Source organism: Cebidichthys violaceus, unplaced genomic scaffold, assembly GCF_023349555.1.
Source record: "Cebidichthys violaceus isolate CVI_PGR_0920_01 unplaced genomic scaffold, fCebVio1.0.p SCAF_15, whole genome shotgun sequence".
In the NCBI taxonomy this organism is placed as follows: Eukaryota; Metazoa; Chordata; class Actinopteri; order Perciformes; family Stichaeidae; genus Cebidichthys; species Cebidichthys violaceus.
The window spans coordinates 11,779,723-11,801,704 of NW_027176318.1; the positions used below are offsets into that span (position 1 = coordinate 11,779,723).

Consider the following 21,982-nt stretch of genomic DNA (forward strand, 5'->3'; position numbering starts at 1 on the left):
AATGTGCTCTGCCTCAGGCGTGTTTCATTATATGTGCGTGAAGACGTGACTGTGTTTACCCATAAAAACATCATCAAAACCCACCATCAGGTACCATGACGCACACGTCTCCGTGTTGTTGAAGATACTGTGGAGACACGATGATGAGAAGTAACTTCTAGTGAACGCTGTGAATCATCTCAGCGGTTTATTGCCACTTCATGCTGATTGAAATGCTAAAGGATGACTCTCAATGCCACACGTTGAGGAAGAAAAGCTCTTCCTTCTTGAGAGACAGTGGGAGCTGATGACTATCTATTCAAATGTGTCCTTATATTGAAAAATATAAAGAAGGGGTATTTATTACGTATGTCCACGTCATCCTTAGCACCATAATAACCTCCTTAAATCAAGGGGCGTGACTCCGGTTCATTCCTTTCAGTGAAGCTGACGTATGATGAATTCATCAAAAACACCAAAAAAACCGTGAAAGACAGATGAATGTTTCAGTGTTGGAATCATATTTCCTGATTGGAATCGGCTAGATAAGATAGACATGTTGCCAGCCAAAACCATTTTAATGAAATGTACAATATTTTAATTTGAATGAAAATGCACAGATATTCTCATATGGTTTTCTTTTATAAAAAATACAAATGTTCTTACAGTTACATACATGACAACAATATCTTAAAGGCCCATCTTTAAAGAGTGGCTACTACATTTCATAATTGGCTAGCTTAATGTGGTAGCAAATATGAAGGAGAGGTTGGTTGCCTTTCATTTTTAAATAGTTTTAAATAGACTTTTAAATAGACAGAAATGCAAACACTTTTAGCTGAACAAATTTGCAACAGAACAGCAATATAATAGGAAATCACTGCAGACAAAATGTGGACATTCATGCAAAAGCTTTCTAGAGTGTTTAGTTGGCAACAAAGCAAATAAGGCATTCCAGTCGGATCAGCAGCAAAGAAAAAGTCTAAAATAATGTTCATCCAGTAAGGTGTCAAGTCATTGGTGTCCATGCTCAGTTCATCCAAGAAGCCAGAGCCAAATTAGAAAAGTTCAAGTAGTGGCAAGTAAAGACACCAGAGTCCATTTTGACAAAAGAAAATTTGGTTAGTTAAGAGGTCCTCGTATCACAAATGGTGCTTTAGTTGTGATCGTGTTTAAGAGTCATCATCGGTTTTGATGACATGGAACAGGGTGACGTTAAATATGACCTGGTGTCCGTTATTCCAGGCATACAGTGCTCTCTCTCTGGCGTTGTAGTCGAGCATGGAGATATGAAAGTACTGGTTGTGGAAAGGGATGTCTATGTATTCGTAGCTTGAAGTCTTGGTAGAGTAAGAGTAGTAAACCTTTGCCCCTGACAGGTGAGAGTTAGTGATATAGAGCGTCCCACAGATCATGAAGGATTCGCCCGCATTCCTTTTGGAGTATTCGGTGTTCCAAGTCTTCAGCACCTGCAGGGTGTCAGGATCCATCTGGGAGACGACGACATTTCCGGCGTTTTGATTGGTCGCGTAAACGACCCACATTCCCAGTTCGTCGGCCATGACATCGATGTCGGAGTACCCCCCCCATGTATACGGGTACATGTTGTGGAAGCCGGCGAACTCCAAAGCCCGCTGAGCCAGCACGCTGCCTGTCTCGAAGCTGTACTTCACAATGATGTTGCTCTGGTACTTGTTGTAGTAAAGCGATCCGTTGTAGACAATGTGATTGGTTCCCTCCCATTTAAATGGGAGGCTGTAGGTTCGGGAGACCACACCTGTTACAAAATCGTCCATTGTTTTGTACTCGCGCACAATCTTGCTGTTAGTGTAACTGTCCATGTACCAAACCTACACCAGAGCAGAGGAAGAGAACGGGCGGTGAGAATCAGCCGACATCTCATACAACCGTCGAAATAATCTATTTACAACCTCTTCTTAAATTATATTGTTGTTTTATAATTCTCTTGCATAATGTAGAAATGTTAGAATGTGGAACATCATTATAGATCAGCTGAGATCAAACCCGCTCCATGATAACACAACTAGATACACAACACACATACATACTGTACACACTGCACAGCCCCAGGAAGCTTTCATCACTCACCCTGTTGTTTCTGGTTGATGCTGCAGGATCAGTCATCCATGCCCCAAACCGGGTTCCAGATGTCTTTATCGTAACTGGTCCAGTGATTTTCATTAATTTCCCACATGCTGTTAATAAAGAAATGCAGCGATAAGATGTGCTGTGGTGGTTTTGGTCTCGAACTAGAATTCTCAAGCCAATTTCATGCCTGTGCCACCAGAGAGTGTGCCCTCTGTGCATACTAAGATGGCGCCGGCAGCGAGCGGCTTTATTTAACTTGAAGCATAACGGTGCAACTGCTGTTTGTAGTTTCAAGCAGCACAGCTTCTTCTTTTCTTCACTGGCATGGGATGGAGGTGAACACACAATGCCATTAAACACATTTAACACATTTAACACATTTCAACAGAGAAAAGCAACTGGGATTGTAATAGTCACCTGCTGTACACAGGTGCAGTCCTAACTACTAGGAAACCAGGCGACAGAGTTGTCTCTTAAGATCTACGTTTGTCCTTTGGTTGTTTTCAGCCGTGTACAATGAGGACAACAGACTATTATGATAGTGATGTAGTCTTTTCAATTCATGAAATCATGCAACCACTATTGTAATGCCACTAGTAATATTTATTCACCAGTACCAGCACTATCCCTAATCAGACAGTAGAAATCACTGCACACTTACACAGGCAGCGTTCATCACTTACTCAGTTTGCCCATACAGCTGCGGAGCCTGCTGTCCAGTCGTAGGACTCGCTGATAGAGCTCATCGTAGTCAAAGGCCCCAAGCTCCTCCTGGATACCTGTCAGCACTGCCGATAGGTTCCTGATCTCCTCCTTGAACTGGGAAATGAGCGCAGCATCCATCTTGTACTGCTCCAGTACAGGGATCAAGGGCTTCAGCTCGTCCATCTTGTCCTTAAGCTCCTGCAGAAGTGACGGTGACAGCAGCAACAAATGGAAAACAGGGAGAGGTGGTCCAATGTAAATAGGTGTGATGGTCAGGGACAAACACAACTACACTTTGTTTGACAGAGGAGCAAGCCCTGCCTCAGTACTGCCTCAGTACATCAAGTATTTGTCATCAAAAGAACATAACGGCACACCCACTGGGGAGACTGTGCCACTGGTGACTGATTAGGAATTAAACACGTATCCCTTGTTGCTTCAGTGCTCTATAAATGATGTCAGCATATGTAGTCCCACGAGACAGTAAATGAATAGTGTTATTCATCAGGAGAAAGCAGACTGGCCTTGTGCTGCATGAAGCACCTAATGGAACCATTAGCCAACCATGAAGAGATTAGCTTTTCATTATTTATCCATGCATTTACCCTTTCAACTTGTGATCATACCATGTATTTACAAGGTTAACTAAAACACATCTATTCCTGTGTTTAACTACAATTTGTGTTCTTAAAGCATGGCTTTATCTCATTATAGCCATGGTGGTTGTTCCACACGGTTGAATGAGTCCAACTCATTCAGTGTCTAACTTGCCACATTAGAGATATCCCTACTCTCATACCAGCTGTCCAGCGCAATCCACACAGGACAACTGTAGCAGGAAAACAGCTTCTGAAATAACCAGAGACTGTAAAATAAATTAGAGAGCTTCTTTTGTGGCGTAAGAATTCTTTATTTTCATGTACACACAAAAGGTCTGCATGCTGACAAAGACGTTATATAGGCTCCTCAGCTCTTATCCTGGCTATTCTCAACAACTCAAACAGCAGGGACTATTATTAGCACTGACATAAAGGATGAGGAGACTTGATAACACCATCATGTCAGACCAGTAACTATGGCTCTGTGTGAACACCATTGTTACACAATGGTGTTCACACAGAGCCAGTCTGGTAGTTTCCCCGTTTCCAGTCTTTATGCTGAGCTAAGCTAACCAGCTGCTAGCTGTAGTCTCATATTTACCATTAAGACATTGAGAGAGGTATCGATCCTCTCAAAAAGAAGTGTAATAGCATTTGTGAAATGAATGTCGCATGAAAACGTTTCAGCTAAATATAGAGAAGCTAAATAGAAAAGATCGCTTGAAAATTTGATTGAACCAGGCAGTGATTAAACGAGAATGAAGAATACCTGGAAATTTCTGGCTATGATGGATTTCCTGTCATCCTCAATCTGTCTGAACTTGGTCCTCAGGCCTTTCATCTGGTTTTCCATCTTCATGACATATTGGAAATCCCTCTGAGTGCGCAGGTTCAGCACCTCAATAGACTGAGACATGTTCTGCACCTAGAATAAAACAATGATACAAAATCACCCACACAGGGCTACTATTCACAAATCGACATTAAGTAGTATAGTGTAGTGTAGTATGGTGTAGTGTCGTATAGTATAGTATAGTATAGATTAGTATAGATTAGTATAGTGTAGCATAGTATAGATTAGTATAGTATAGTACAGATTAGTATAATATAGTATGGTATAGTATATATTAGTATAGTATAGATTAGTTAGTATAGTATAGATTAGTTAGTATAGTATAGTATAGATTATTTAGTATAGTATAGTATAGTATAGTACAGTATAGATTAGTATAGTGTAGCATAGTATAGATTAGTATAGTATAGTACAGATTAGTATAATATAGTATAGTATAATATAGTGTAGATTAGTATAGTATAGAATAGTATAGTATAGTATAATATAGTATAGTATAATATAGTAAAGTATAGGATAGTATAGATTGGTATAATATAGTAAAGTATAATATAGTATAGTATAGTATAATATAGTATATTATAGTAAAATATAGTATAGTATAGTATACTATAGTGTATATTAGTATAGTATAGTATAGTATAGAATATAGAATAGTATAGTATAGTATGGTATAGATTAGTACAGTATAGTATAATATAGTGTAGATTAGTATAGTATAGTATGGTATAGTATGGTATAGTATAATATAGTGTAGATTAGTATAGTATAGTATAGTATGGTATAGTATGGTATAGTATAATATAGTGTAGATTAGTATAGTATAGTATAGTATAGTATGGTATAGTATGGTATAGTATAATATAGTGTAGATTAGTATAGTATAGTATAGTATGGTATGGTATAGTATGGTATAATATAATATAGTGTAGATTAGTATAGTATAGTATAGTATGGTATAATATAATATAGTGTAGATTAGTATAGTATAGTATAGTATGGTATAGTATAATATAGTGTAGATTAGTATAGTATAGTATAGTATGGTATGGTATAGTATGGTATAATATAATATAGTGTAGATTAGTATAGTATAGTATAGTATGGTATAGTATGGTATAGTATAATATAGTGTAGATTAGTATAGTATAGTATAGTATGGTATAGTATGGTATAGTGTAGATTAGTATAGTATAGTATAGTATGGTATAATATAATATAGTGTAGATTAGTATAGTATAGTATGGTATGGTATAGTATGGTATAATATAATATAGTGTAGATTAGTATAGTATAGTATAGTATGGTATAGTATAATATAGTGTAGATTAGTATAGTATAGTATAGTATAGTATGGTATAGTATGGTATAATATAATATAGTGTAGATTAGTATAGTATAGTATAGTATGGTATAGTATAATATAGTGTAGATTAGTATAGTATAGTATAGTATGGTATGGTATAGTATGGTATAATATAATATAGTGTAGATTAGTATAGTATAGTATAGTATGGTATAGTATGGTATAGTATAATATAGTGTAGATTAGTATAGTATAGTATAGTATGGTATAGTATGGTATAGTGTAGATTAGTATAGTATAGTATAGTATGGTATAATATAATATAGTGTAGATTAGTATAGTATAGTATGGTATGGTATAGTATGGTATAATATAATATAGTGTAGATTAGTATAGTATAGTATAGTATGGTATAGTATAATATAGTGTAGATTAGTATAGTATAGTATAGTATAGTATGGTATAGTATGGTATAATATAATATAGTGTAGATTAGTATAGTATAGTATAGTATGGTATAGTATAATATAGTGTAGATTAGTATAGTATAGTATGGTATAGTATAATATAGTGTAGATTAGTATAGTATAGTAGAGTAAAGTATACTATAATCTTGACATGTGAAGTGAGGATGACTTCCTCTCGCTTCTTTATTTTTGCTGAACAAATTGAAAGACACTTTGACGGGTGTTCCCTGGTGAGGCTGTGTGTGCCTGAATGTGTGACGGGCTAATTTTGAGAAAGAACAAACGCACATGATAAAACCTGCTTTAAGACGAGTATTACATCCTCAAAAGAACAAAAAAGCTTGCAGAGCTTTATCCCTTCGTAATTCCCATCTTTAACAGAAGAGTGTGTGCTTCTGTGTGCTCGTGCTGCACTGGGGTGGTGTATATCCCCTTTTATATGTGCTTACCTTCTCCAGTAGCTGGCGGAGCTGTCTGCTCTTGGCATCTCTGGAGCACAGGCTCTGTTCTGGTGCCACCACTGTGCAGATGCAGCGCCCATCAGCATCCTGGGCCGAGCTGTACACCTGCCAGCCCTCCTTTGGGCCGATAGTCTGCAAGCACACATTTATACGCACTAAGGTTAGATCGATATTTTAGATCATGTTTTGCATGTATTATCATTGACTTCATAATTATGTGACACCTGTTCTCTTTGGAAAGCTACAAAGATATGGTGCTACATATGCATCCACTTTGAAAAAAACCTATACAGACAATGTGCTAAGAGGGGTGCACAGCTCTACACCTCGCAAGAAACAATGATCATGACCAATTTCAACTTTAATAATATCAAATCATAATAAATTGGATGTTAGATGCTTTTAAGCTGCCATTTCACTATGACTAAACACACTAATTAGTTCCATCCCCAGACTAGTATATCAGGTATTACTTTACTGAGATAATCCCTTTCTTACAAACATTTGGGCATCTGGATTGCTGACAAAGCATATAATTAACAAAAAGTTATGGAAGACTTTTCAGGAGTCAAGCCTTCTCTCAGGTCTGGATCATGGACAGAATGCATAGACATGTGACTGCCTCCACTCTAAACCCCTGCAGGCTGTCTGCCCTTTAACTTGCAGATTTCTAGCAGGTGAAACATTGTGCTTAGTTTTAAATGTGTTGATATGTTGCCTGGTTTTCTGTATGTTAGAAGGGATTGACAAGTGCATGTCTTTGTTAACAAAGTCCTGATCCTCACTGTTCACAGCCTACCTGGACAAGCGAAACAGAGATCCTTCATGTTTTCATGGCTGTAGTCTCAGATTGTACCATGACCTGTAACCCCACAGAGTACGACATGCTCCTTGGCCTTTTAAGTAATGTTAACGGTGGTTACCACTGTAGTTAGTAAGCTATTAGCCAAAGATGCTAACATTTACAGAACGCAGAATCTATATCTATATATATATATATATATCTATATATATATATACCAATCAAAATCTTAGTTTTGTTTATTTATGCGGTTCTTTCTCAAACTCTAGCTTAAGTTATTTTCCTGTTACTGTATTTTACAGCCACACCACGATGTTCAAACTGCCATTCAGAATCAGGTGTTCTCCATTCACATTGCACAGTGCACTTTAAAAACGCCGGACATAAACTTTGAGTAACTTCAAGTATTTTCTCTAGCAATAGAGAGATTTAGCTGACGCTTCAATGGAGCAAAAACAGACAAACAAGCCTGAAGATGCTTTTGTACTCGTATAAATATTCATGTTCTTTGTCACCAAGGACTTTGATGGTAAACCTGGACATCCACTATAACCCGAGTGACACATCTGAAGAAAAAGAAGAAGTAGAATAGTTAAAGAGGTGGTCATGAAGGAAAACAGTAGCTAAAAAAACACCCCCAATGAAAACAGGACAATGCTGACAAACAACAAGAAAGAGGACTTGACTGTCAATTATGGGAAAGAGATGGAGGTAGGAGAGTATGTATGCAGGCGCACCACGACAGAGAAATACGAAGGCAGCAAGCATAGGAAGATGAGACGGGTGAGGAATAAACCAACGTGTGCTGAGGAGGAAATGAAGGGAAACAGACAGAAGTAAAAACAATGACAGAACAGTCTCACCGATGCTTACCGATTAAACATCACTTACTGATGCATGACGGCACATTGTATGGTTCCATACAAGCACCGACAAGCATTAGTTATTAGTTTATCACACACAAGGAGCAACATGTTCTACCTCGTCTAGTTTTATAACATCGCATTTGACTCATGAAACTATGTTGTTGATGAGACAAAGACTAATTTTTCAATAAGCTCTATCTCTCGCTACGTCGGGTAGACGAGGATCAGACCCCGAGGCTACAACGGTTTCACAGAGATTCACGCCAAAGTCTAGTCATTAATCATCCTCACAAAACAGCACACGGCAGCTCAAAGCTCTCCCCAGCTGCTCACAGAAGACTTTTCCTCTCTGCAGGCATGACACACACACACACACACACACACACACACACACACACACACACACACACACACACAGACACAGAACAGGTTGCCAACACACATTTGTGTTTTCTCTGTAGTTCTCTTCTTGATCTCGTCTTTCTCGGCCGTGGTCAGACTAATGGTCATCTGTGCAGTAGTCATCAACAGACAATATCATACAGCCCAATCGGCACTAAGATGCATTAACGCTTTCTATAACTCATACCAGATTTATTACGTCAATCAAGAATTAACATTTATTTTGACCAGGCTGTGAACTAATACTCTCACTTCCTGGTGGTTTATTACACATAATAAGACGCTTCATTGCAACCGACCAGGGTTCCCTTTTTTAAACTAAAGTCATACGAGTAGCAAACTCCTTCAAGGCATCGGTGTGTAGGTTGTGTGTAGCGTAACGTTAGCGAGTGTGCAGCTGAAAGAGAATCGATGAGTACGCAGTACTAACAGCGATTCAATACAAACCAACATTTTGCCCAATTGTTTGTTATGGCATCCACCGACATCCAACGGGGTGATCTGATATTATCATATTCTATCTATTCCCCAATGGTTGAATACAACTTACTGACTAAAAGATTGTAAGACAGCCCAATAGCCACTAATAATGAATGATTATGACTTCATTACTTTTCTTGCTGCACACAAGGTCAGTCTCACTTTCGAGCCTCATTGAAGCCAAGAGTGACATTTACAGTACAGTATATTATGACTGTATCGGCAATCTGGCCAACAGGGAATAACCAGATGACAAGATGTAATAGACATGAAGCAGCATGATTTGTGCTTGGTCCATGGTCATGGTTTGGCCTCAGAGTGAAGAGGCTCTGCATGTCTGGAGGCTAAGATAAGTCCTGTTAGATGTTCCAGAGTCCTCTGTTAAAAGTCTGAACCACGGTTTGCACAACATTGTGTTTCCTCTCCATGGTGGCGTGATTATACATCTATCTATATGACACAGGAGAAAGTAAAAGGCTGAGGAAATGTAATGTCACTTTAAGTTTTTGATATGTCTGTGTCTGTGCATGCTGTACCAACATCTTCTCTGGCCAGATTTGTGTTGTAATAGACTTAGAGATTAAGGACAACTGGTTCATAGAGTTATTCTTTTCCACACAGGACTGGAGGTATTCTTAACACAATGTGACGTACCTGAACAGGCCACAGGTTGTGTTGTGTTGTGTGACTTTTGGTTTATTGCAGGACTAGTTTACTGTGCTTGACTTAGCCTAATATTGCTAAAAGGCTGCCAGTTTTATAAGGTGCTTTTTAATAGTAAAGTATGCCTCTAATAAATAATAATACTACTTAAACTACTTCACGATGTACCTTCATGATGTACCTTCACGATGTACCTTCATGACTTTGAACAGCCCTGACTTCTCCTCTGGAGCTACCATGACGCTGACATTTGTGGTTTTAAATGTCTCTTCAGCTCGTGGATGGATTGCAATGACATTTTGTCGAGACCGTTACGCTGCTCTCAGGATGAATTGTAATAACTTCTGATCACTTAACCTTTCGTTTATGAACGAATACCTACAAAACTTATGTCATTCCCTTAAAAATAAAAAAGATATATGTATATGTATGTATATATATATATATATATATACACAAACAGCTAGCAGCCTGTACTCCACAGGTCTTCCCTTTACTCTGGTGACTCTGTACAGAGAGCAGGTATCTCTTCCATCTGCAGTCTCCATCACAATGATGCACAGCAGCTCTACTAACTTTGTCTTTCTTTACAGCAGCACCAGTCTGAAACGTCTGTTCTATGTGTACATCAAACCAATCATTCTGATTCATAACTGTACAGTGTGTACTGCGGAGTTAAGAGTATGCACGGTTCCATCAATTAACACCATCTCTCTCCGTGAGGACCAGTCCTCCCCCGTCTCCATCCAAACCACCTGGTAACCAGGGCAACGCTGCATACGTCATTTCTTTTTAATGAGTTTGTCCAAAATGTTGCCTGCAGCGCTGCATTTTCAATTGGTAGATATGTGGCTGTGATAGGCAACATAATTAAAAGGAGATTATTTGTGTTACATTTCATAGTATAATTCCAAGAAGCAAAAGATAATTATTTGGAAAAAAGCAATTTATTTGTGGCTCATTATCAGGATCAGGAGATAAAGCAGGCAACATTCAAAGATTGTCAGCAAGTATTTGCTGTTCTAAACACTGAAAATGAAGAATATCATTTATGAAATAAGATCGGTAGACGTGTCAACCTGTTACGACCTGTAAGAGGTTGACTTCCTCAGTAAGTACATTTATTGAAGGTGTTGATTAAAATAGAAGATTTATGTACCTTTTCTTGGAGCGATAAACCTATTTTATTGTCATTTGTTAAGTTGATATGTTCATCTGTACCGTGTCTGCTCACAGCTGACATGCTGCACAGAAAACATGCAGAGTCAACAGCACCCACGAAGCACAAACTAGAAGTTTAATGAATCCTCCATGAGGAAGATTTCACGCTCTTCCCAGCAGACAGGTATCCTGACGATTACACACCTAATTGAATCCATTTTGCTGTTTGTTATTCTGTCATCAACATCTGTTTCACTTTGCCTACTTCACACGTAATCATCTCTTAGTCCTCATCAACCTTTTGTGTGATTGAGGAAAAGTGGGAGCGGGTTGATGAGGGAATGAGACAGGTGGACAGGTGAATACAGGTAAAATGCTTCAGAGCGGGTTAGTGTTGGACTCTAGCAGATGAACTCTTCTGTTGAAGTGAATCTGTTTCAGCCAAGTCAGTCTACTGTAGATGACTGTCTGCACCCTAAATGGATCCCCGCCCTGCTGAGCGTGGCCTCGCTCTCTTAAACTTATTTCTTCGGCTGGTGTCATGATTGCAATTCCGTTTGCTATCCTGCATGGGTCTGGTCCCCAGAGGGGAACCACAGGTGAGGTGAGAGGCTGCAGTGGCAGAAATCAATGTGCTATGAATCCAGTCTAGATAAACAGCTTGAGAGGTATCCACATATCCTCAGCATCATCTGGAGCTGCAGACAGACAACACATGGACACACATACTCTAATTCTAGGTAGCCATTATCATTGTTTTGCCACTGGAGTGTAACATATGGTAGAGCAAGCTGACTCTCAGCAGGCCATTCCTCAAGTGGCCCCTTCCTCCCCACAGCTGTCAGACACACAGCTCTAAGGCGATAGACTGAATACTCGTATAAGTCATTCATGCCTTTACAGCTTCACTCGCTGAGATCATCTGTTTAGATCTTTAAAGCAGTTAGCAGACAGGATCAACAAACGTGTTGGGAATTAGTCCTGCATCTACTTTGCTTTGCATCGACCTGCTTTCGACTCAGCAGGTTAGAATGAGCACTGTGTGATATTAAAACTTAAAGAACAGCCCTATTAATACGTTTAGAGACGGCTCCATGTGTCAGTGATGCCAATAAAGCTGAATCTCATATCAGTTAGTCTGCCGTCCTGCCTGCCACAAGACAGAGAGCTAAACAGATGCTATCTATCCAGTCATCTATCAACCTGTCCAAACAAAAAGCCGCCAGGGTATTGGAGGCAAGTGAAGTGGAATGCGCATGTCAGCTCTGTAACTGATGATCATACTGCTTAAATGAGTTAACATTTTAGCTCTAATGGCAGGGGAAAATCAACTTGCATGTGCAGCCAGCTCTGTAACCAGACTGATGCCGGCATCCCAGACAACTATGACAAACGGTAACTCCGCTAAACGCCGGCAACAGCAATCCTGGCAACTCTGAACCTGAGACCATGGAGGGTCCAGTAAGATACTGACAGAGAGCGGGTGGTACGGAGGGACAGAGGGAGGGGCAAAAGACACAGTGAAAGAAAATGCCATCGCTTCTTTCAAATGTGACGGTGATGAAAGGCGCGCAGGGAGATTCATTTCCTCGAGGTGTTCCACCTTCTTGCCCATTTTGACCCCAGCAAAGAGAAGATGGAATAGATAATTCTGCCCGAGACGGTCTCTGAATGAGCTACGGCATTATCTGGTTCCCACCCTTGTGCTTTCTCCTCTGGGGTGTGCTTCAGTGAGTCTTCTGGCCGAACAAGACGACGTGTCAGTCATGAGCACCACGGAGGACGATGATCAAACAGTATCGGAGTAAAGCCAGTGGACATGTTCGGGCCACACTGACTGCTACATGCATACACGAGCAGAATACCAAGCATCGTTGACGCTGCTCTGACGTAAATCTTTCCTCAATATGCTGAAATGAAGTCAGGGTACAAATGACTCAAATAATGGTGGGTAGTAGAGGCGGTAAATCCGTGTTACCAAAATGAAAACATAGGATTAGTACGGTAAGTATTGATGACATTTTAAGCACCCTCATCTTGAGCATTACTCTTTTGGGGTTCTTTTCACAGGAGGAGGCCCTGTAATTGGGATTTGTACTTATTATGTTGGTAAATCTAGTGGAGCAGAGTGCCGGGATAAGAACCCTTCTTCAATTGAAGCCCAAATCAAATCCACGTCATCAACATGTCTCAGCAGCTGTGCGGGGTAAGTGTGTGTGTAAAGTGAGAGTATGCTCATCAGTACTGCATAAGAAAAAAGAAGTTCTCTGAATCTTGGAAAAGGACATTCCTGCCATACTAATGTCACGGAACCGGCAGACTGTTTAAACTTGATTATTTCTTCTAACCTTTGAATGTTCTGTTCTAATTATGCTCCGCAGTGGTGTCGGTGAGGGATGTCGAGGCTGCGCCTACAGACTCTTCACTTTATCCTCCATTCTGATGTAGAAGCAGAAGACTAAAATAACGTAATGCATAAATTAAGGATGTATGTGTTCACGCTGATTTGGCATCAGGGGGGCAATAAGCAATGATCGCAATTATAGGATCTACCAGGATAAACCGTCAGAGGAAAGCTTTAAACTCTTAGATTCCATCCCATTAGTATGTGCAGAGTATCCATGACGCCCTTTGAACTTATATGGCAATTTATTTGCTGTAATTACATAAACTTATGTCCTATATTTTCACTTCAGTGACTGATTTTACATTTCTTCGCATAGCTTTCATAGCTTTGAGCGTGCCTTGTTGCTTCCAGCTGGCTAACTGGTTTGTGGACTCTTTGATGTCGCTGGAGGCTGCTGCTGCTGTACTGTACGAGTGGTGAACATGTGTGCAAGACAGAGACAAGACAGAAGCACTTCTTTGGTTTTGAAGATCAGACACCAACACCGGATCCTCACAATGAACAGTAAGGCTGGTGTTGACCTGCACTGTGCTGCAGCTGCTCTGGAAATCTACAATGGACCGTTCTCCCCCGAACAATGAGCGTGGCAGGTCTGTCAAGCTTTGGATTTCTCCACATGTTGACGCTGTGTGCATGGGGCCATAGTGACATCGTATAATATATATATATATATATATATATATATATATATATATATATATATATATATTATATACATACACACATTTGTGGAGGGTGGTTTATAGCCTTTCAAAAAACAAAAATACAAGAGTGAAGATGTAAAGAATGGATAGAGAGTGCAGGATAGCAAACGGAATTGCAATCATGACACCAGCCGAAGAAATAAGTTTAAGAGAGCGAGGCCACGCTCAGCAGGGCGGGGATCCATTTAGGGTGCAGACAGTCATCTACAGTAGACTGACTTGGCTGAAACAGATTCACTTAAACAGGAGAGTTCATCTGCTAGAGTTTTTAGAATGCATGGCTTCCAATCTTAATGCCTACATAACCAAGTATTGACTTCTAATGAGCGCATCACGTCAGCTAGTGTGTCAGCTAAGCAGCTAACTGTACAATGTGATATTCAACATCTTCTACAAGCATCATCAGCTGCTGAGGATGCTGACTTCTTGCCCGGTACATGCAGCTTTAGCATCAATTGTTTTATATCATGTACGTAACCATCGACATTATTATGAACACTATTTACAAGATGCTCGTTAACAGGAGTCAGCTACAGCCGAGCAGATCTGCCAAGTTGTCACTTCAGTCGTGAAAACAATAGTTCTGCTATAACAAGAATCAAGTAATATTTTATTCATGTTGAGTGGTACATCTGCCCCAGATGTAAGTGTATATAACATATAAACTGTGCGAGAATGAAAGGCTTAGCAATAGGACTAAGAAAAAAACTAACTTAAGATACAAAATAGACACATTGCAATTATTCTCGTTGTATACTTTGAGTTTTCGGTAACCTACATTAAACTGAGACTCTGCTCTGCTCTGCTCTAGTAATTAAGCGTCAGCCGAGATCTGCCTCTCTGTCTAAAGCTACTTAATAAGTTATATTACATTTTATGTTTGCTAGTAAGAAATTAACAAGCAGGCCCATAATCCTCTCTCCGGTTGAATGAGTCCAGTATAAATTCATTGAGACCACAAACGTCTTCCACTCCTCTCCGGTCCAGCCGCTCAGCTCTCATCCAGCGATACGCACGTGACGCGAGCTCCGCTTGGGCTGTAATTACTGTAATCATGAGGGCAACAGAGGGAGAGGGTCGTAACGGTGCCCCCGGTGGTTTCAACATCATGTCTCAACTCCTGTAATTATGGCTTAGACTAGTATTAACTGCATTCACCCAGAGGAGTGAGAAAGAGCTCAAAACAGGGGAAAGTCACTTTAAAGACAGCGATTCGATTTTAAGCATTTCATAATGACACACATTAGTATAATCTCTGCTCATGTGAATCCTTTTAGAGGGAATCGTCTGGACTAGAAGCCAGAAAAACACAAAACGGCACGAGGCATGCAAGAGCAGAGCACTGTTCAGACGAACCTGGCTTACTGGTCACTGTCAGTACTTGGACATCTTATTACTAATCAACAGGATTAATTCACCTGCCTGACAAAGATAAGCTCAATTGAATTATTATAATAATAATTATATTAATTATTATTATTATTGTTCCTTCCCCACATAGCTAACAACTGACACGTCCTAAAGCACGCATTAAAAGAAAGTGACAGGAAAGTCATTAGAACCTCACGCAGACTCAAACCGTCTGTCCAAGACCGAGCAGAACGCGCCACATATTTACCCTGCTGCTGGGAAGAACAACTCACATCCATCATCAGTGGACTTTCTTTATTTCCAGTCCATCAGCTCTGACTACCCCGCCCCCCTTCTTCAAACATGAAACATGCAGCGTCACAGCTAACGACTGCGCTGGCGGTCTTGTGGCTGGCTGTTTGCTTTGTTTGTGTCGACACAGACATATTTAGAGGGTGTCATCTTTAATTTGGCCCCCGGTGGCAACTGTGATGTGCAATATGAACTGGTTGTGCGCATGTGTAGGTGTTCGCCTACAGCATCTCTCATCTTCTAATCTGGCATCTGTGGCAGACGACTACCGAGCCTGAGCGCAGCATCATCCGCACAAATACTAATGCAGCTGGAAAAGAGTCTCAGACGGCATCAGCTCTACAACACACAGTCATCTCAGAGAACGCCCTTTCATGTTCCATATGATTAATGATCAACATGAGAGGACTAAACATTCTCCCCAACCTTTGCAGCTGTGATCACATTTTATGTATGAATCACACGCGATCAAAACATGAAACATTTCAACAGAAGCCGAGGCTGAAAACTGTCAGGTGGTAAATTGGCAAAAGTTGCATTTAGATTACAAGTGGATCAGACTTTGTGTGTGTGTGTGTGTGTGTGTGTGTGTGTGTGTGTGTGTGTGTGTGCGTGTTTGTCTGCCACCTACTCACAGTGGCTAACACGAAGGGTAAGTGCCTACACAAAGCTCCATCCCACTGGCATTGGAACGTAATCCCCAGAGAAGGTGCTCCCAAACATCCCCATGACTCGCTGTTACTTCGGTGTTGTTCAATGCACATCGTTCACTTTTCATCCAAACATGTTGAGGAGAATTAAGGTTTACTGTTACAAACCAGCTGCTACTTCGTATCCCGGGGAACAACACGGCACCATTGCTGTAAGCGCAACAGCCCTGTCCTGACAATGCATTGGTAGGTTTAGTACAGCAGAAATACATGAAGCCCTTCTACAGTATCTACCGCTCCATTATTATTATTATTCACATTCAGCTGCAAATGTCAAGTCATGACTGCTGGTGTAGCTGAATGTAGAACGAGCGTACTGGAGATACTGTCTGTATGTGATACTGCAGGTACTGTGATACTGCAGGTACTGTGATACTGCAGGTACTGTTATACTGCAGGTACTGTGATACTGGAAATACGACTTATCGTTTAGCCTATCTCAGACTGGCATTACCAGACCATATAAAAGAGTCATAACAAACAAATGAATGTGATTCAACCTAAAATCTCTAAATTGATGTTTTTTCACCATTAGCTGTGAGGATGAAGGAACGCTGGGTCTAGTGAAGTCTAAGTGGGCAGTTGAATTGTGACGTCAGACTCCTGGAGTCTATTAAGTGTCTCTCTCTCTCTCTCTCTCTCTCTCTCTCTCTCTCTCTCTCCTCCAATCAATACGTCCTCCAGGTGCAGGATATAATGTGTAATCATAAAACACAAATTCCAGTCATCATTTTGATCATGATGAGAGGAACACAATGCCGTTAGCAGTCACTGTGTAATTACCCGGCTGGCACAGACCATAAGGGAAAACTAAATATGCAAATATTTCATTTTCTCACAAAGGCTCCTTTGGGATTCCTAGTGTACAATGCAGAGTAATATCTGCCAGCATCAGGCCACACTACAGCAGAGAGGATTCCATACCATTCACCCCAACTTCAGACATTTCATCTGTGTTCAGGTTATTTAAATACAGCATGCTAATAAACTGAGCTAAAAGAGACATTTCCTTACATACAAGGGGCAGAGGCGCCCCTCACTGTAACGAACAAAGCCTTGTGTACAGCGTCTGACCGCCTGTGAGCGACAGCTTAATCATTGCAAGCTTAGCGTATTACTACAAAAGCTTTCCCTTCCCACATCTTTTTAAACACTGAAGCAGAACGCAGCGTGCTAGCAATTTGCATGCAGGTCTTGCTGCAGCCATATCACATATTCCTCAATGGCAGCGGTGTATTCTATTGATTTAATCATAACCGATGAAAGATAGAAAGTGAACCGTAAAGGGGTCGACAGCAGATATCGAGAGCTTTCTGTTAACACAATAACAGAAACTTGAGGACATGTCTGCAAAGAGTATTCTCATCTCTGGTTAATGTATACATCACACTTTCACTGAATTATTTAACCTACAAAGTGTTGAAACAAAACAAACCGACGCATTAAAATGCTTTTTCTGTAAGACCACAAGTCACACAAAAATAAATAATTGGAGATCATCTGAAACTGAAAAAGCAGCAGGACTTCACATCGGAGAAGCTGAACAGAGACATTTGTTATTTCTGCTTTAAATTGATTTATCGCCTCATGGTTTAAGGACACTTTGTATAAAGCAGGATCTGCTGTTGGGTGTACTGTCTCTGCTTAAAAAGGTCCAGAGAACTGCATATGAAATGATAATATAATGATCAAATGAGAATGATAATGTTTTCTCCCATCCTGGGAGAGCCAGACAGCTTGTGTGGTGAAGTTTCAGCACCAGCAAGCGGACAGCTCCACACCCTCACCACCAGACCAGAGACACATTGACTCCTCCATCAGTCAGAAGACACATTGAGCTGTCCTTAAGTCACAGTTATTGTACGAAACTACAAATCACTGCCCATACAATCCCCTCAAATTTACTTTGCACAAAGATAATTAAATAACCAAATTCTGACAGAAGAGAGACCGTCCTTGGTGGACAAAAAGGTTTTTCCTCTGAGACCGAGTCTTTGTCATCACCATGAGTTAAAAACAATCAATAGGCTGTGCTGAAATGACATCGCAACACATATATCTTACAAATAAAAGACGATCCACAAGTGGGCAGGATGGGTCATAATATGCTGAAAGTGATTAGTCACAAAGGTCTCGTGTTTCAGCATGAACCCGACCTCAGACATCACAATTAACGCAATGATATTCAGGGATGTTCTGCATATGATATGCATGATCTTAGAAAGAAATGCAATGAAACGCGGGAGTTAAATGTCTATTCACCAGTTCTCCACACACATGATCCACTAACTAGCGCTGCATGTTCAAAAGTTTCAGAATTGATTCATGCTTCAGCCCACCTTGGTGGAGGAGCGCGGCATGCATACTGATGAGCCTACTCCTATTATATTTTAAATCATTATTATCATGGAAGTACGCGCAGCTCGGTGAATTACACCGACACCGAAGTGAAGTGCATGCTGTGGATTAGTGAAGCTCTTTGTGTCATCGTGTCTAACCGGCTTTATAGTACTGGTGGTAAAAGAAGCAATATTAAACTGAGGGACTTGTGAGTGAAGTTTGGCATGACAGCCTCCGTCAAAGAACCAGTATCGGGGCGAGGTGAGCCCATACACCGTACAGATACGACAGGCTACCGGCTGAAGCCTGTGTCCTAAAACCCGAGTGAAATACAGCCGTAGATAGTGAGCAACGAGTATAGCAATGCTCCGATATGAAACAAGTGTCAATAAGCCATTAAAAAAGACATGCGATAAGAAGCTCACCAGAGAGGGGTATAATCCGAAGATGGTGAGGGAGAGGACGGGGTACAGGACGCTCAACAGGACCCGCATGATTCCGGGCTCCTGGCAGCCACTTTTGTCCAAGGCGCAGTCCTTTACCATAGAGCCTCTGTCCTCTCGTTCACCTCACCGCAGCTCTACTGTAGTCCGGCCGCAGAGAGAGCGCTCCGTCGGCGGCACAGGGTCCACGCGTTCACCGGCATCACACCCGCTGCTCCCCGGCGCTCCGTGTGAAAGCACAGCCGAGAAAAAAAAAGTTTGGAGCGAGAGGGAAATATTCAAATATTTTAGTTCCAGCAGACTGCAGGGGAGGCGCAGCAAGGGTGGATGTGACATCACTCGACGGGTGTATCCACCTACCCACCTACCCACCCATCTATCAAATATCTATCCATCTATCCACCTACCCACCCATCTGTAGCATCTTTCTATAGTATCATCTTTCTCCATCCATCCATTCATCAAAAACATAATATAATATCAAACATACGTGTTTATTTCAGTGTCAATACCTCTTACTATCACTCAAGATTCTGTCAAAAAATACAGGTTTGTGTGTGTGTGTGTGTGTGTGTGTGTGTGTGTCATTTAGCTTCTACTCAAATTACTATGCATAGATGATGATGATGATAATAACACAAAAAAAAACAGCATTGCATCATAAGGAACTGATGGGATAGATTCCAGTATTTGTAATATCAGTAATGATGTGCTGGTGGTGCCGGCCTTTGACTCTTAAAGCGTCTCGTTGATAAAGTGTTGATCATGTTACGATGGACATTGTGCTGGCAGAGATTCAGAGCAGCTGCTTCGTGGATATGAACTTGCTCCACAATTTACTCACAATCTAAGAGGTGTTTTCCCGCTTGTTTCTCTTTCACTTGTCTACAAAGCACCTTTAATGAAATCAGGACCACAACAGATGGGAAAGAGGTGCAGCAACAACACAGACCTGATAAGACTATGGTGTCTCACATGTCCTCCAAACGGAGAGGGAAGCAATCGAGGGAGCCTGGTTCTTTATGACTCTCATTCAGAGCTCGAGCTGAGAGCTTCTTATTTACAATGCCGACGGGTGGGTTCTGCACACATCTGTGGTAACCCTCGCGGTTTCATGAATATCTCATGCCTGAGATATTCATGAAACCATTCATCAGTGGAGCAGCAGTGGGGAGATGAGATGCCAGCGCGAGCTGGTGTGAAGATGCATGCCTCTGGAAAAGCAGCGGTACGATGCCATGAGATGCATTGCTGCTGGCAGTTGTATTCAGTTGAAGTCTCGATAATCTGGTCATCAGCTGTGTCATTTTGTTCTGCGGGTTCTCCCACTGTGTCATGAAGAAGAATTGTGGTCTGGTGGTTCCTCGTGAGATTGTTGACCCATGGGGATCACGAGGAACACAAACAGATTGAAGTAACACACCGACTGAAGACCGTTCTGTTGGTCAGTGGGATTATCCGTGCTTTCTTGTAAACTTCTCATTTTAACATTGCATGGAGTGAGAATAGGCAACTATTTCAAAATGAGAAACTTTGACTCTAAATACAATTTTCAATGACATGCAGCTGTGTGCACCGTATGAAGAAGATTGATAACAATGTACATGAAAACAAAAAGCGGACACATGCCACACACTTTGATAATTGCCCTGACGTTTACTCTCTGGGCCTCCAGCAGGTGAACACTTTTGTCTTTTGGTCTAAAGTCTTTAAAAAAGTATTGACTGGATCGTTAAGAACATGCATGACGTCCAGGTGGAGCTGCTAGTATGACGTAGACTCTTAGTCTTGTTGCATGTGCAGAGAGGGTAGCATGTCAGCGCTCTGCTGGAGGTGTGATGGAGGACTTATTCTGTATAAAGACTGGGGCTTTGCGGAGGACTCTTGTGTTTAGTTGCACTAAGAAACACATTAGAACATTACATTGAGACGGTGGGGGATGTTGTTCCTTAATACTTTAATTAGCCAGATTATTTTCCGTACTTTTTATGTGGTACGTTTAGGGTGGCATGCTGTGTTCAGACTGCAGCGCTGCGTTCCTCCGTGGCAGAAACATTCTGCCGTCATAGTTTAGAGGGAATGAAACTGCTTTTCAACACACCACTTTAAGCACTGCTTACCAATGAGCTCCTCATAGCCAATTGTTTGAAGAGGAAACTTTGGAACTGAACAGGAAGCAGCTTACATCAGTGTTTGCATGTAAATTAGACAAGTGTGACCTCTACTTTTTGGGTGAAATGCCAAAAGGAATTTAAATCTAATCTACAAAGTAGATTAGGAAAGAAGAAACATCCAGGAGTGATGCAATGCCTATTCACACCAGCATAATGGAGCCTTAATGGAGCTAGTTCTAATAGAGCTAGTTCACATGGTTAGGATGGAGTAATTAAAATCAAACAGACCTTCTACTGGAGGAGACAATGTACTTCATTCTATATTCTTTTAGATGATCATGTTTGTGAACTGTGTAATGCTGTTAAAATACAGTAACGTGTGTGTGTGTATGTGTATATATATATATATACATGCATTTGTTTTGTTATTAAAAGCCTTGAAACTGGTCATACCTCTTGTCCTCGTCTCTTTGGGTTTATTTAACAGAATTGAGATGTGTAATGTGACAATTATTTAAACAGATGCGTATACGCAACGTCAGATCCTGGGCACAATGTTTGCAGGTGTCTGAATTTACCAGATTGTCATGTTAAAGGTTAATCATGCGTCACTGAGGGATAAGCATGAGTGTGTGTGTGTGTGTGTGTGTGTGTGTGTGTGTGTGTGTGTGTGTGTGTGTGTGTGTGTGTTGTGGCACGTCTGTCTGCATTTATTTACCCGGAGCTCATTTAATGAGTAGTCTGGGGAG

The 21,982-nt window shown here is 40.8% G+C and overlaps 1 protein-coding gene across 1 annotated transcript; it reads right to left on the reverse strand.

Annotated features, from left to right (window-relative positions):
* Nucleotides 1-599: 599 nt before the first annotated feature.
* On the reverse strand, nucleotides 600-19,402 carry olfm3a (olfactomedin 3a). The gene is made up of 6 exons (XM_068709522.1): nucleotides 19,102-19,402; nucleotides 6,468-6,611; nucleotides 4,162-4,317; nucleotides 2,772-2,991; nucleotides 2,089-2,195; nucleotides 600-1,829 (listed from the first exon to the last, which is right to left on the reverse strand). The coding sequence occupies exons 1-6, from the start codon at nucleotides 19,219-19,221 to the stop codon at nucleotides 1,152-1,154; spliced, it is 1,425 nt and encodes a 474-aa protein (XP_068565623.1). The 5' UTR covers nucleotides 19,222-19,402; the 3' UTR covers nucleotides 600-1,151.
* Nucleotides 19,403-21,982: the final 2,580 nt, after the last annotated feature.